The 17046-nt window shown below is 37.4% G+C and overlaps 1 protein-coding gene across 4 annotated transcripts in view; it reads right to left on the bottom strand.

Annotated features, from left to right (window-relative positions):
* Positions 1–12657, bottom strand: part of LOC126759122 (neuronal acetylcholine receptor subunit alpha-7) — a 45523-nt gene extending 32866 nt beyond the window's left edge. For 2 of the 4 annotated variants that reach the window (XM_050473744.1, XM_050473746.1), the window contains exons 1-3: positions 12610–12649; positions 9706–9815; positions 4613–4793 (exon numbers count right to left, since the gene is read on the bottom strand). In XM_050473744.1, coding sequence (XP_050329701.1) covers positions 4613–4793; positions 9706–9803 — 279 coding nt within the window. In that variant the 5' untranslated portion in view covers positions 9804–9815; positions 12610–12649. Of the gene's footprint in view, positions 1–4612; positions 4794–9705; positions 9816–12609 lie in introns of all 4 variants that reach the window. The other 2 variants (XM_050473745.1, XM_050473747.1) reach the window with 2 other exon arrangements.
* Positions 12658–17046: the final 4389 nt, after the last annotated feature.

Here is a 17046-nt window from a genome sequence, read left to right as displayed (position 1 = left end):
GAATATCGTGCTGTGATAAAATTCTTATTTTTGGAAGGTGTAGCACCAAAAGAAATTCAAAAACGAATGTTAAAAGCGTCTAATGACTAGAACAGTAGAGAGTTTGGTAGCTGAATTTAAACGTGGTCGTAAAAGCCTTGAAAACGATCCACGTGAAGAACGTTCGAAACGGGCATCATTACCAGAAATCATAGCCAAAATACAAGATATGGTTTAGAAAGATCGTCGATTGACTGAACGAGATTTAGTGTAAGCTCTACACATCAGTGTGAGCCATATTTTAAGTGAAATTTTGGGTTTTAGAAAGTTGTGTGCACAATGGGACAAAAACACATTCTTATGCTTATGAATTTTGTGCGTCGATTCATCACTATGGATGAGACTTGGGTCTATCACCATGATCCTGAATAAAAACAACAGACTAAAGAATGGTGTGAACCAATTTGTTCCGCTTCGAAAAGAGTTCGTGTCCGGAAATCGGCCAAGAAGGTTATGTCATCAGTTTTTTGGGATGCGAGAGGAATTTCGTTTGTGGATTACTTGCAAACTGGTAAAACAATTAATTCTGAATATTATTGCAACCTTTTGTTGAAGGAAAAAATTCTTGAAAAAAGACCGGGTTTGCAGAAGAAAAAAATCCTTTTTCATCAGGGCAATGCACCGTGTCACAAGAGCATTTTGACAATGGCTAAAATCCATGAATTAAAGTTGGAATAGTAGGAACATCCACCGTATTCATCGGATTTGGCCCCCAGCGACTTCCAATTGTTTCCAGAACTCAAAAAATTTATGCGTGGCAAGCGAAATTCATCAAATGAAGAGTTCATAGCGGCTGTTGAAGAGTATTTTGCAGACCTTCCGGATTCTCACTTCAGGGATGGGATCCACAGATTAGAGGATCGTTTGAGCAAGTGTATTAATATTCAGGGAGATTATACTGAATAATGAAGTGTATTTTAAATCATAAAATTCTGTTTTTCTTATCAAACAACAAAACTTATTGAACAACCTGGTAATTACTTTAAAGAGCGATACACTGATTATGGCGACCTTACAACTTTTCAATACAGTACGATTTATCCTTTGCTTCAAAATAGGCCACAATTGCGGCGAGCCAGATCTGGAGAATATGGTGGCTGCAGATATATTTTGGACATTTTTGATGTTTTCGCCTTTATTTGGGCATCCACTGTGTTCGCCGCCTTCAGTGATCATTTCACCAGGTCTAAACTTAGCATAACAATCCTTGTTGGTTGATTTTTCTGAGGCATTGCGCGGAAACTTGTCATCAAGCTCTCGCTTCAAAAAACAATATTTTATTAATTTTATTTTCCAATAACTAAAGCTGCTTAACTCAAAATAAAATAGTTCACAAACTAATCATCCGACAACTGGCAAACTTATATACAGACTTTCTGAAGATTAAAATTCATATGCTCTTAGTTCTAGCAGCGCCAACTATGTGTCTATGTCTCAAGCCGGGAAATTTTCAATTGACCACTTATGTATGTGTAATATGTAGATAGTTAGGTACTTATTGTTATATAATTAATATTTATATATTTTTCGGGCACAAATTGTTGTGTATTAGTTTTAATTGATGCTTGGTCGCATAATAAAGCTTGTTGCTGTGAACGGTGTGGATCGCTGCCTCCGCCGCCCTAAAAATTTACTATTATCTTATATTCTATCGTAAATTGCATTAAATGCAATTACTCACTTTTTCAACCTCATACTACTTATTTGCAACAACAAGCGATTAAAGATACAAGCAATTGTTAGCCACATGAGGTCAAAACGGTAAATAACGTTCAACTCAACCTTGCCTATCAGCTCTCCCAAGAGAACGTATAACTTACTACTGCGGATATCCGGCTCTACTGACTCACCTCCACGACTACTTAAAAATGCTCATACATGTGTGTATGTATGTATCAGAGTAACCGTAAAAATGTGCTAATTTTTTACTGAATTCCAAACGAGGTGTGCCTCTGCTTCCCCCACACAATGCCGCAGAAAAGTGCGAGAGTATTTATATGAAACGAAAAAGGGGCAAAATCATGGATTTAGCCAAGTGGGAAATACTCACTAAAAGGTGTCATGGCAGCATACACATTTGTTGTTATTCTTAATTCAGTATTGCAACAAGGTTATCCGCCCAATGGAGTTGTTTGACCTCCGGCGCTTAAAAGCCATTTTAAAAAGTCCGTGCAATGCAAATGAAATATTCAACAAAATTCAGCTTTTAAATATACATTAAGAGAAGCGTGCAAGCACAGCCGGAAAAAGAGGACAGCGGGGTAAAAAATAACTCATATCTGATATCAAGTGAAACTGGTGTCTGATGTCGCTCTCTTGGCAAGTAAGTGGGTATTCCAGGAAAAGTACGAAAGCCAGATTAGTCGAAATTGTATATAAAATTTGCCAGAAATATATTTTCGTGCAACAATTTCAGGTCTAAATAAAAAAATTCTAAAACTTCTCTGAAAATAAAAAAGCTCTTGAATGGCTGTACCATTTTTTTGGGGTTCAAAGTCTCACTTGAGAACTTTTCTAATAAAGCTGAAAGCATCTCGCAGATTTCTCACCGTTTACAAACCTGGAGAACTATAACCAACTTCCATGGTTCATTTAGTGTTGGATATTTCGTTGTCTCTCTTGTTGATCGAGAATGAAGGGTTTCACTGGGTAGGTTTTCATTCATACCCATCAGACAAGGAATGGCGAAAGACATCTAACTTAATTAATTTGCAAGCAAAAGTAAATACTTAAGGAATCGGGGATATTTTCAAGTCAAATTGCTTTGTCGAGTAAAAAATTTACACTTGCCTATTTTATATATGAAATTTTTACAACAAGAATCATATCCACATGAATATTAAGATTTTCTAATTTATAGCACACATGAACGTCCCAGTGACACTGGACCGTCTACAGTTTCGTTTCCGTCTTTCGCCACGAAAAGTTTCTTCGTGAAATATTACATTGAAATCGTTTGCGCTGGAAAGAATGCTGATGCCAAAATATAAATTAACAATTGTGGCTAGAAGCTGTGCGAGAGGTAACCGCAACAAATCGCAATTTCATTTTGAGCAACTTCGGCTTTCAACTATATTTGTTTCGCGGTTGCAAAGAACAGCCAAAATCAAACATTTATGCCAACTTTACGTACTCGGTTGGCGGCTTCTCGTATGCCGTTGTACGTCAGCTCCTACCGTGGTGGCGCCAAAGCATATTTTCAACTCAAAGAGAGCTTATCAAAGTTACATTCGCAAATTAACGATCTTGCAGCCAATACTTGCAACTACGAATAAATTATTTCAGCGCTGCTCTCTACGATTTCAAGCGTTAAATTGCGATTGATTTGTGTATTTACTCGCCATAATTCGCGCTGTCGACTTACCACCAAACGCCAACACTTATCAATGTCCCTGCCGCCGCAGAAGCGCCGCGTGGAATTGCGAACGCTTTTAGTGGCATAATAAATCTAGAATTGGTGCAGTGAAGTATCGGTAAATATGCAACATCGTAGATTTTCAGCCGAAAAACCTACATATCGTATATGCGCATATGACTATTTGCAAATGCGCATCATCACTTACTCAGAGCAATTCTTAGCAACCGCGAAACAACCAAAAGCTTTCAGGGCGCCACTGCAACGCCAACTCTACGGCAGTCAATGCCTTTGGTGGTGTGGCAGAATGTTTTTTGTTGCAACTTAACTGTTTTTGCTTTAGCTAAGGTTCGAATGCTTTGTGGTATTCGAATTTCAGTGATTTTTCGGTTATATTGGTTGAGGAATATCGAATAGTTCAGCCATTGTTGCCATCTGTTTGCGCTTAAATACTTTTGAGTGAGTTGCTGGAGTAGAGAACTTATTTGAAAGAGACATATTTATGTGTGATGCGGATTTACTTTGAAGAAAAAGTTTTATTTATTTCACTTTTAAAAGTAAAAAAGTTCTCTGCAAGTCAAGACATGAGAAGAGTTCGGTGTGCAGTGGGTTTCCTCCAACTACTTCGCGCTATTGAGGAGAGAAATGCATTTTAGTTTGTTAAAAGTGGTATTTAGGTTAGAACGAGTTGCGAAAACGGCCCAATATCCATGATTATAATATATACATATAATGGAAGGACAAAGATTTTAAAAGAATTACTTAATGATATTAAATTTTCACACATATTGTTAAGTTAGTTGATTTAGAGCCATTTTCACTTTGCACGGTATTCTCTAAATTGCCATAATTATAAAACGCTAAATCCTGTGTCAACTGCTCATAATGATGGCACAGTAATAACGGTAATTGCATGACAACCATCGCGACTGGAAAAAAGGGAAACAGCTTGAGTTGCAAAAGGAGAATTTATAGAAGAGACAAAAGAGCAAATTGACTGCAGCGAGCAAATTAAAAAGCCATTAAATTAATTCCACCAAATTACATCGATGAAATTGTTCGCGGCTTGTAAAATTCGTTTGTGGGTCCATTATTGGCTATCATTTCTGCTTTACTCAATTTTGTCGCGCTAGAAATTTCATTATTTTAAACTTTGATGTTAATTAAAAGAGTTAGTTAAAGTTAATGTATTTTTCGCAAAATTGTGTGTGTGCTCACCTGAAAGCCATCATATGTCCAAGAGCCGAATTTCATTTCACAGCGCTGATCGTCGAATGGGAACCATGTGATGTCGATTTTACAGGTGGACTTAAAAATGCCGGGCGGCACGTACAGGCATGAGCCGTTATTTCGGACCACAACATTGGTGGCGTAGGTGCCGTCGAAACCCTCATCGGCGCTGTGGAAAAGGAAAGTCAAGTTAATTCATAAATGTTAAGTGAACTACTGTTTTCAATTATAAAATCTCATCGATTTATGAAGTTTCTTAATCGTATGAGAATTATTTTCTCTTAAATCTTTGTGAAGGAATAAGTTTCTGAAAAACATATTTTATTTGAATTTATAGAGGGTAGTTAGTAACATTCAGATCCGCAATTGTAGCCTCATATTAACATGTAGTTAGTTCTAAAGAAAGTTTGAGCATCCCTGGAAATAGCAGGAAGCTCGGTTAAGTTTGAAGTTATATAACATACTTGTACATAAATCTTACTCTAAAAATTCTCTAAAGTCACAACAAGAGAGATAATATTCGTCCAAAAGACAGTCAGTGACTGGAAAGTGCGAATAAATGCTCAGCCATTGTTGTTTTTATTATTTATTTTCTCGTCTTGAATTGTGGATGACAAACAAATAATGAAAATGAATGAATGAATGAAGTGAAATAAAATGCAATGAAATAAAGTAAAACATAAATAATAGCAACAATATCAAAGAGCAATAAAAGCAACTAATGAGACGTGCAACAGTCGTAAGAACACTACCCGTATGAGTGCCCTCGTAAAAAATAATGAACGAAAGCAGACAAAAAATGAAAAAATAACAAAAAACAACTGTTTGGAAACTAAAATTGTGAAATAATGTTCACTATATTCAAAAGCTCATATGGACGCATGTAAGTGTAGAGGTAAACCAAGAGAGAGTATGTACGAAGCGTGGAGGAGACGGAAGAAGGTAATAACAACGGGAAGTTCATTTAGTGCGACCGACGAAAGTCAGCACGTGAGTGACATGCGGAAAGCTGAGTAAGTGAAAAATAAGAACAATTAATGTGCGTATATGGATGTGTGCGCGTGGGCGAATGCACCCCGGGGATATTTGTGCAAGAAAGTCAAGGTTTACAAAACTGAACAAAAAATAGCCGGGAGGTAGAAAGGTCGTAAATTGTTGCAGAAATGAAAATTGCGCCAAAAGTTGTTGGCGGTAATGTGCTAGACTGAAAGAGAGAGGAAGAGGGTGTTGCGTACGAATTGCCTCTACTTGACAAGGCTCTGACAGCCACTATCTATTAAGGAGTGCTTAGTTCGAATTCGTATACATTTTTATTAGGTATGCTTTCTCATAAATAGAGAAATAATAAATAATTATATTTTGTTTATTATTACTGTGCAATGCCTTAACACAAGTCATTTCAAGGTTTATACAAATATTTATTTTACGAAGACACAATTATGCCAAATTTATGGCATATATGGGTAAAGCACAGTGAAACTGTGTGGCGCACATATTACTTTTCGTAGCGCTGCCATTCTGATATTGACTTGAGTGTGGAAACATTGATGATTTATGTGTTGTATCGGCGATGCCAATGTCCTACAGTCATGCCCACGCAAAGTGGGCAAGAGGAAAGAGAAAAGTGCAATAAAATGTGTCTGAGGAGGTAATCAAAAGCGAGGCATTTACACGGAGAAGTACGTAAACTTGTGCCCAGTAGGAAATATGTTAAATATTACTTCTTTCGTACCCGAAATCTTTGCACTCATGTGACTAGCATAATTGTTTGAGATTAACTCTACTCACTTTATAAGATTTATATGGAATATTTAGTTTTTATTGAAACTTATAATAACAAAAAAATAAAAACACTAAAAGAAGACTTAAAATGAAAAATATGGCTATGTGGGACGTCGTAATGTGCATTGGTGTGTGGTGTGAGCGTAACGGATTATGGCAACTTTATTTCTGTGATTTAGCACATGCTCACACTTTTTGCTTCGCTTTGAATGTGAGGATTAACACGACATGACTTTGCAGCCACACGCGTCACATACACAAGTATTTATGCGTGACCACGTATGCAGATTCTCCACACCCCGAGGAGCGTTTCCAAGTGCAGAGAGTGAAACAATAAACACAATTAATGCTGATGTTGGCTTAAAGTCCTCATTGAAATATTAATTTCGCTGCCTTCTGTATTCCATTCAAGCACACGTATGAAATATTATTTGTATGCAATTATTATATGTGCCTCCTGTTACGCTGCTTGTGAATGTTTCAGTTGACATCGGCAATTAAAACGCCAGAAATCGGGGTTTTTTATTCGAAAATACTACGCGTGCTGCATAATTTATGAGTATGAGCATGTATGTGTATGTGTTTCAGGTTGACTTTATCGATTAAAATTTGAAATGTCTCAATGAAATGTTGAAAAGGCTGCTATAAAACTCCTTCTACGTAAATTTCATTATTATATTATTCTCCGATCGATACATTTTTAAATCATATCTTTAAATTAGTTTCCTTTCTCATCAACTTTTAAATTATTGAGTAGTCGAAAAAGACTTTTCGTATTTTGTCAATAGGTGGCGTTACAGTCGTATATCTGCAGTGCTACTAAAAATTAAATTCGGAAAGTTGAAAAAAAGCTACAGCTGTTCAAAAATGAGTGAAAACAAGTAAGGAAGGGCTAAGTTCGGGTGTCACCGAACATTTATACTCTCGCATGATAAAGTGATAATCGAGATTTCATTATCCGTCATTTACATATTTTTTTTATTTTGCTGTAAAATAATTAGATTAGTAGTGCCTGAGATATGGTTTTTGGTCCACAAGTGGGCGACGCCACGCCCATTTTCAATTTAAAAAAAAAAAACCTGGGTGCAGCTTCCTTCTGCCATTTCTTCCTTAAAATTTAGTGTTTTTGACGTTTTCTGTTAGTCGGTTAACGCACTTTTAGTGATTTTCAACATATCCTTTGTATGGGAGGTGGGCGTGGTTATTACCCGATTTCCTCCATTTTTGTACTGTATATGGAAATACCTGAAGAAAACGACTCTATAGAGGTTGGTTGACATACCTATAGTAGTTTCCGAGATATGTACAAAAAACTTAGTAGGGGGCGGGACCACGCCCACTTTTCCAAAACAATTGCGTCCAAATATGCCCCTCCCTAATGCGATCCTTTGTGCCAAATTTCACTTTAATATCTTTATTTATGACTTAGTTATGACACTTTATAGGTTTTCGGTTTTCGCCATTTTGTGGGCGTGGAAGTGGGCCGATTTTGCCGATCTTCGAACTTAACCTTCTTATGGTGCCAAGAATACGTATACCAAGTTTCATCATGATATCTCAATTTTTACTCAAGTTACAGCTTGCACGGACGGACAGACAGACGGACGGACGGACAGACAGACATCCGGATTTCAACTCTACTCGTCACCCTGATCACTTTGTTATATATAACCCTATATCTGACTCTTTTAGTTTTAGGACTTACAAACAACCGTTATGTGAACAAAACTATAATACTCTCCTTAGCAACTTTGTTGCGAGAGTATAATAATGGAGAAATTCGCTATATTTTTGTATAAAAAAGGAAGAACTCCACGCAAGCCACCAATGAAATTTGAGAAGTTTACGGAGACGCTGCTGTATCAGTTCGCGTAGCACAAAAATGGTTCGCTCGCTCCCACTCTGGAAATTTCGATGCACCTCGCTCTGGTCGAATAATCGTTGAAAAAGTCGATGAAATAATGAAAAAAAAATAACCAGGACCGTCACATAAGTGGCCATAACATTGCTAAGGAACTTTAAAAATGAAATCGAACCATTTATGTAGCGAATGGTAACAGGAGACGAAAAGTGGTTCCAACACGAAAATAGTGTGCGAAAAAGATCATGGTCCAAGCGTGGTGAAGCTCAACAAATGGTCGCAAAACCAGGACGCCTCGAAAGGCTATGCTGAGTGTTTGGCGGGATTGGAAAGGAATCATCCACTATGAGCTGCTCCAGCCTGGTCAAACGATTGATTCTACACTTTACTCTCAACAATTGATGAGATCGAAGCAAACAATCGAAAAAAACGGTCAGAACTGATCAACAGAAAGGGCTTCGTCTTCCGTCAGGACAAAGCTGGACCATATATACATATCTTTGATGACTCGGCAAAAACTGGGAGAGCTTGGCTGGGAAGTTTTGATGGATCCACCATATAACCCTGACCTTGCACCATCGGATTCCCTTAATGGAGTAAAGTTGGCTTCAAGAGAAGTCTGTGAAAATTACTTGTCGCAGTTTTTCGCCGAGAAACCAGAAAAGTTTTACATTAATGTCTCTAGCGGAAAAATAGCAAAAAGTGGTCGACAAAAACGGTACATATTAAGTTCATTAAAATTCATTATAAATATAAATAAAATTAAGTTGAAGTTCTTAGCCGTAAGCGCAGGTAGCTAGTGCTTCTTCCTCTGTGAAATAATAATTGTATTATTATTTTTCGTTTAATAAATAAATAAATAAAGTTAAAGTTTGATTAGAAATAAGAAAAGACTTTTTCGACTACCCAATAATGTTAATAGTAAGAAAACACACAGTCACGAGTAGAGGAACCAAACAAACCACTGATTATACATATATATACATACATACGAAGTTGTGCAGGCGAGCTTAGAGCCAAACTAAACAATGAAAATAAGAAAATTACTGTAGTGACCTGCATTAAACGCTCAGGGACTTTAACGTGCCTCCAGGAATAAATAAAATAAGCTTTTGAATGGAATAATCATCGCGCCCGGAGGACTAGTCACTGCAATGCTGAAGGCAGCTCAGCAGATGCCACAAACAGCATTAGTGAGGGCAACAACTACAAACATAAGCAGAAGCTTTTTTATTGTCTACGGTCAGGACGAGAAGACAGCAGAAGACCTACGTATGCTGGAATATTTTGCATGTGTAGAATTCTATGTTTATATATATTTGTATGCTTTTTTCGAAAAATGTCTGTTGCCTTTTTATTCTATTTGACTCATTCGTAAAAATAAAAAAAGCTTTTCATTACCTGTTTGTTGTTGTTAACACTAAAATAGTTTACTCACCTGTTGTACATGAGTACATCCGGTTTCCAAAGTCTGTGTGGTGGAATGCGTAGATCTCGTACACCGCCATACTCGCTTGAGTTCCAGCGCAGGTTCATATCATTCCATTCCTAAGCGGTAAAACAGAGGCGTTGAGTTATAAATATAGATGAACTTGTGAACTTTTCAAAGAACTTGTGAGATTTTTTCATGGCTAGATATCCAGTTTTAAAATAAATAAAACATTTTAAAAACTATGCATAACGCGACTTAGAGGTATAATTTAGGTTCAAAAAAATTGTTGCCATATTGCTTCTTGATGGATTGCACGGAAAATTCGCTTTAAATTGCAACAACAACAATCGAAAGCTTCTACTTAAGATCCATTTTGGCGGCCTAATTTTGGGAAACCGTTATTAATAGCGCAGTGTTGCATTGTTTGCTGCGCTAAAATGCAATTTCCTAAGTACATGTGTTGCCAGAATTAATCACAGAGCATTTGGCGCAACCGCCAAATCATAAGCGGTATGCAAAGCGGACAAATCGCTTGAACGAACTTATGGAAAATGGAAGGGAGAATAGCGCTTTTACAAGTACAAGCACTCACTTTCGGTCGCTTTTAGCCACTAATTTAGATTTCAGCGAATGCATAGTATTAACATGTGAGCGGGTTCGACGAAGGCACTAATGCTATATGAATGATGCAGAGGAAAGAGACAAATGCTTGAGGAGAGCCTTAAATGGGAACTTGGTCGAGAAATAAGTAGATGGCGACCAGCACTGCATTAGAGACGTGATCATTTTCATGTTGTATTTTCCTAATTTGAAGAAGCTGCCAGTTTTTGTTTATTTGGAACTAATTTTTTTCTCCTCAAATGGCTGCAAACAAATGATGGGGAGGCGAGTGATTGTGGTATACTTGAACAAACAGACACGCTCTTCTTCACCAGTTGGCAATCTGTGACAAATATGTGCATATTTCTATTATTGGGAACGGAAAAAGAGGTTTCCAATTTCCGCAAAAAGCAATTTTGGCAAAGCAAACGAAAATAAAGACTCGCCAATATGCTTGAACAAATAACCAGCGCTAGAACAATAGTCGAAAGAGACAAATTACAAGAACGCAGTGCTGCAAGCTGAGTGATGGAAGGCATTTCATCGTGAGTTGTGGCAAAGGAGTAGCGGATGGTGACCGCAACAGAGAAACGTGACTTACAAACTATTACAAATGGAACCGGCATATCGGAGATGGTCTGCAAGGCGGAGGAAAGCTCTAAAATTTCGCAAACGAGCGGCATCAGCCATTGCGCCCAATTCATATTTTTTGAACACAAAACGAACAATGCGACTTCGAGAATGTACAATGTACATACAAGCAGGTACTTGAGAAGCTTTTTGGCACATGTGCCACATTTCGTTTAGCTTGTGTGCAATTTACACGCCATAATTCATAAATGAGTGATCGGTAATTGTGAAAATGCAAAGAAATGAGAACAAAATTACTGCCATGATTGTTGTTGTTATTGTGGGAATAATAAGGTAAATGGTTTCTAAGTGTGCATAGCTAAGTAAGCTGCACAAACAGACTTACATCAATCATTCATAAACAGTTACAATTACAAACATAAGTAAGTGCCAAGCAATTAATGTCACTCATACGCACCGTCGCACTCCCACCCATACCCTGCGAATAAAAAATGTGCTTTCTTATGTTTCTATTCTGTAATTCTTTTTGCATTGGAAGGAAGGAAGATGAAAATTTAAAAGAACATAAATCTCGTTTCTAAGCGCCTGCTTGAGAGTGTGAGTGTATTAAATCCAACTTCATCATCAAATTTCGCTAAAAGCCGCTTAGCCGTTTAGGTGAATTGCAGCTTTGTAGCTGGTATATAATTGAAATTATTTGAGTGTTTCTTTCTTTGTTTCCTTGAATTGTCTTCTTCTTTTTGATATTCCCTTCTTGCTTTGGATTTGGGTTGTCACTCTTTGTTATATCAAGGTTTACCAGGCGAGAAGAGAACTGAAGATTTGGCCGCAAACGTCAGTTATATTCGCTTTCTTCTTCTTCAGCATTCTTCAAAAAATTTTTGTGCCAAGTTATCTGTTTTCAGTTAAGCTTGTTCTCCAGGGTTTTGACATCTTTACTCTTTTTCCAACGAATAATATTGAACTGGATAAGACTAGATATTTCTATTATATATTTATTACGAAGGTTTTCTTAGTCTGGATCCATTTTTATCCAATTTCTTATCTTTCATTCTTCTCCTTTGTTGACAAAATTTTATCAGAGCAAAAAAAATTTCTGGAATTGATCACGTTCTGATGGCAGATTTCTCACCAGCTCAAATCCGCCAGGCCATACAAAAGCAATTATTCAATCGTTCAGCAATGAGTTTTGTTACCCAAAAGAAAAGCAATAAATTCAGTGTATAAAATCATCAAATCACGCTCTAAGAAAGGAATGGACAGAAAGGAATGACATAAAGCACTCTGTGGTAAATCGAAATTTGGTATTCAATATTGCCTCTTACAAATGCAAGTTCTTATTTCTCCCGCCACTTGAACACAAATTATGTTTATTTGCTGTCTCTGCGCAAGTGTGTCCGTAATAGATGTTGACATTACTCCCTGGACAGACGATTTGCCGACGCTGAAGATTAATGCGTCTCTAATCGAACTATCTGACGCTCGGACATGTTCAGATTTGAATAAATTTGTGTACCGACCAGCAGTTTGTTTGTTTTGCTGTGTTTTATTTATATAATGCTTCGTGATTTATTTGATATTTTCGGCTTTTATTCATTTGTGTTTGCTTCAGTTTAGTTTTGTCCGACGAGTGAGAATGTGTGTTATGTTATTTGTTATTGTAGGGTGTGACAATACTTGTATATATTGCATTTGCTACTGATTTGATTCCCAACTTACCAATTTGAGCCAAATATTTGTTATGAGCAATTGATTCTTCTCATCCTGCAAAAAGAGAGAGCACAAATAAAGTATCTGTTAGTATTGAGGGTAAGCATTTGTCGATGGTATTTACAAATTGACGATAATATTCTTTATTATTTTAGGCTTAATTTATTAAATAAATACATAGGTATTAATTGATTAGTGGCTTATTTTTTTGGAGACATTCCATGTGACTTAAGTAAATAGTAGTCAGATATTTATGTAATATGTATAACTGCAATTATTTTAAGCAACTCCTTGTAAAGCGACTTAGTAACCGCAGTACTCTCATTACCAAAAATATCGATAAAATAAGTAAACTCTCGCGTCCAACCGTCATGTGTGCACTATTTTGAATGCCCAGAAGCTAAAGATTGGAACCACTTTAACAAGTTAAAGCAAAAAAATCGGTGGACTGAACTTCCATTTGCGATTCTTTGCCATTTCTGAAGAGGAGGTTACTGGTTACTGCTAGCTACTTACAATAAAGTCAAAGGAGCATTTTCGGTGGGATTGGCAGTTAATCATCAACTCTGAGAAAGATCTTAGTATGGCAGTACAGGCCCAAAAATTGAACCGTCTGAAGGATAGGAAATATTTATAAAATTTCAAACTATAGAGAGTACTTTCAAAAACCTTAACCACAAAACAGCTGTGCAATTAGCTCCTAAATTATAAACGACTAAATTGCTGAGCGGCACGAGATCACACATATACACTCTCACACGTTCTTACGGAACGTACATCCCACAATATGGTAACCCTCGGACTTTGTGGCTAATTAGGGTTGCCACAATGAGTTTTGCAAATAACCGGAAAATTTCGCTGGAAATTATTTGTGCGCTTTTTGATTTGCTCTCAGCTCAGTTGACTCCCGTTGCTGTTATTGCACAAGCTCGGCGAATAATTGCGGTCCAAAAATCGTTAACGTCAACAAAATTCGTTGCTGCAAAATGTTTGCAAATTGCCGCTTGTTGGCGTGCTGTAAATAAATAAACGCCAATAACAACAACATGCTCGTTTGCTTTGGTGTTGACAATGTTTTCACAAAACAGTAAAGCTGCGCCTGCTTTGGGGAATTCGCCCAGTTTCTGCTGCAGTTTGAGCCATTTAACGGAATCCGATTGTCAAATTTTTATAAATTTTCTCGTTTCACTAATTTGACATCTGTTTAATTCAATTTGTCGCTTTAGTTCTCGTGTGCTGGCGGTGAAATTTGGTACAAATTAATGCAATTGTTGTTGTTGGTCCTTCAACAGTGTCAAAATGAAAATTGTTTTTTCTAATTACTTTAATCATATCACAGTCATAAATATGATTTCAATTGGAAATTAATTTGAATTTATAATTACGTAATTAATCACTGTTATGCGACAAATGTGTATGTGATTGGACGTTGATATATCTTCATGCGAAATATAATATCCAATTCTTTGTAGGTCGAGATTTTAAATTTTGAATAAAAAAGCCAAGATTGCTGGTTTGCTGAAGGCAAATTTGTTGAAATAGCATTCAGCATCGACGGCTACTTTCAGAGGTTATATGAGAACCAATTGTTGGAGACTGCAGTTGTTGTTTCAAGAGCTATGTGGGTACAGAAACAACGGACCGTCTGTGTAAGCTGTGAGGAAAATCCGTCATTACACGTCCATGTGTGTTGTGGCAACACATTTCATCTGCAACGCCATAACAAATACAAATGTGTCTTGACTTCATAAAGATGAGCCAAATGATAACAAATTCTGAGCGAATAATTTAAATGCAAATATGCCAAAAATGAAGAAGAGCGGAGGTCTCATGCAAGCAAAGAATTCGGGCAGATATTTCATGCTGGTATGCTCACCAAGTTTCGGCAAACATTTAAAATTCATTTTCCCAAAACGCTCGAGTTGCCATAAAGCACTGGCGAATTCTTGTCGCTTTTAAGATTCATTCTGGCCAACATATTTTGTGATGCAAAGAAGTAGAAGAAATGTTTTGGAATTCCTTTCTCGTGATACTGAAAATAATTTTGGGATAATGTGACAATGCTTTTGGACGCCTTACAACTCGAGTTTGTTTAGGACCACATTTCTGCACTGCTGTTTTTCTCAAATTAAAAGAGTTTGTTGAGGGATAATAAAATTAATTTCCTAAGCGAGTGAGTATCCGTTTGCTCAGTCACTTTGGGATATTACGTTGCGTCATTCTGCTTGCCTCTTCTTTATTTTTTGTGCTTAAAGTAATCAAGTAGCAATTAGCCGAAAGGGTTTACAGTTATTTATTATCTTTATTTCGTAAATTTTATGGTCTCTGTTTTGCCTTTATTTTCGCTTAACGCAATTATGAGATTGTGGTTTGCTATGTCGCTCCCATTCTTTTTATGCTCGTGTAGCATGTTGCTAGAGAGTACGTATCACCTAAAACTAAGCGAAATAAATATAGGGCTATATATATATAAATGATCAGAATGACGAGAAAAGTTGAAGTCCGGTTGACTGTCTGCAAGCTGTAACTGGAATAAAAATTGAGATATACTGACGTAGATGGTGCCCTAACTAATAAAGAAAGGATCAGGAAGTAGCAAGGCGCAACTAGTGGGCAAAAACTTTTGAAAAATCTTGGTATAATGAGGCGCTTACGAGACGCCCTCTAATAAGATTCTTTTATGCACCATCGCACAAAGCTATCATTTTTGGCCATGAGCAATCTCTCAAGTAAATATCTCCTAAACTACTTAAGCTATCACAACCAAATTTGCTGAGTACAAATCTTATAAGAACCTTTATCGACAGTGTGAAAATGGATGAAATCCATTATAGCGGTACTGTTAAAAACGTTTACCATTTTCAGGTAAAATCACATATCTCGGGACCCGTCGGGGCGATTTCCACTAAATTTGGTACAAAACATTTTTCTTTTAGTCTCTATATACTTGATACAATGATTTTCGAGCTTCCAGGTGACTTTAAAAATGAGAGAGCGTGATAATACCACTATAATTGCTTAGATTCCGATCCTTTAGTTAACGTTTTGTACCTTTCCCTGGCTTTAATTCTTGCAAGTTGCAAGAGTGGTTCTGTTACACCCGAACGTAACGCTTCCTTACTTGTTATTATTATTCTTGTTGTTGTGGCGTGAAACTGCCCGGAAGTTGCATGACAAGTTTTTCAACACTTTTTCATTAGTACTTCACCGTCGGTGTACTCATTACATTTGTTATGCAACTCAACTCATTAGGGGCGCTCCGTTGCATGAAACTAAAAACCAAGAAACGACAACAAAGCCACAAATGAAATACTAGGAAAGAGGGAAAAATGCAATAAGTAGCATTTAATTCTGTTTTGAGCGTCAGCCACCACAATTCAAAAGATTATTTTATTTTGGGAAGAAATTACTGCCGGCAAAACTCATCGCGCGGAATGCCGAGAGGAAAATCTCCGCGCCAACTTTCATGAAATTCATTATCCAAAGTGAAGTGAAAATTACGAAAAACGCATCTTTTTTTAGATACTTTTCTTATTATGCGCGTTTCCATGGTAATTAGTTTTGCGTCGCTTCATCTCTGTTTTTTGGTCGGGGGACACGCCTACTTACGCTGATGCTACTTAGTTGACCGTTTCCCACATGGGACTTTAAAATGACTTATTTTGCATGACTTGCAGGACAAAGCCAAAAGCCACAACAACATCATCAACAAAAACAACAACTCGAATGATCGCTTAGATTGAAGCGGTGATCGGTGCAGCGGGGCGTATGCGTAACCTCGGAATGCGTTATGTTTTGCCGGTGAATTGAAAACTCCTTAACATGTCTCGCAGCTGTTCGCTGGCCTGTGTGTCTGTCCGTACTTCTGTTTGTTTATTCCTGCTTCTGAAAGCGACGCTAAGAGTGGCAAAACTCTCATCAATGGCGACGAAAAGGTGCAAACGATGAACATGGTGGATAGGTTTTCATATAGGTTAACACACACACACCGAAATTCACATCCATATTCCCATATATAATAAATTCGCTTCGCCACTACGCGTGTTGGGTCATTTCCGTTACACTGACCGTTGTGGTAGCGGAAGTGCGAGTAGATGGAACACCACCGGCGATGCAGAGCTGCGTGCCGCTTGGCTGTGGCTTTGCTTTGCAGCTGGTTTTATTTGATTTTACAGCACTCATAGTTGTTGCCATTGCCATTGGCGTTAGCGTCACTGTGGTACTTGTTATCGTTAGCGCTGCGCAGCTGAACCAGCAACAAAAACAAAGGCTGTTAAAATGATGGCAAAGCGGCTGATTGGTGGCGTTCATTTGATTTTACTCGTACAAAGTGGAGTCTCTACAATTTTTTGTAAAGTTGAATTGGTTGTTTTGGCAATGGCAGTGTCTCCGCATATGCAAAGGTGGTTGTTTGTACCTTCATTGATAACAGTTAACATTTGAAAT

Source organism: Bactrocera neohumeralis, chromosome 5, assembly GCF_024586455.1.
Source record: "Bactrocera neohumeralis isolate Rockhampton chromosome 5, APGP_CSIRO_Bneo_wtdbg2-racon-allhic-juicebox.fasta_v2, whole genome shotgun sequence".
NCBI lineage: Eukaryota > Metazoa > Arthropoda > Insecta > Diptera > Tephritidae > Bactrocera > Bactrocera neohumeralis.
Note: the sequence above shows the minus strand (reverse complement) of the source record. Positions and strands in the feature narration are given on the sequence as shown.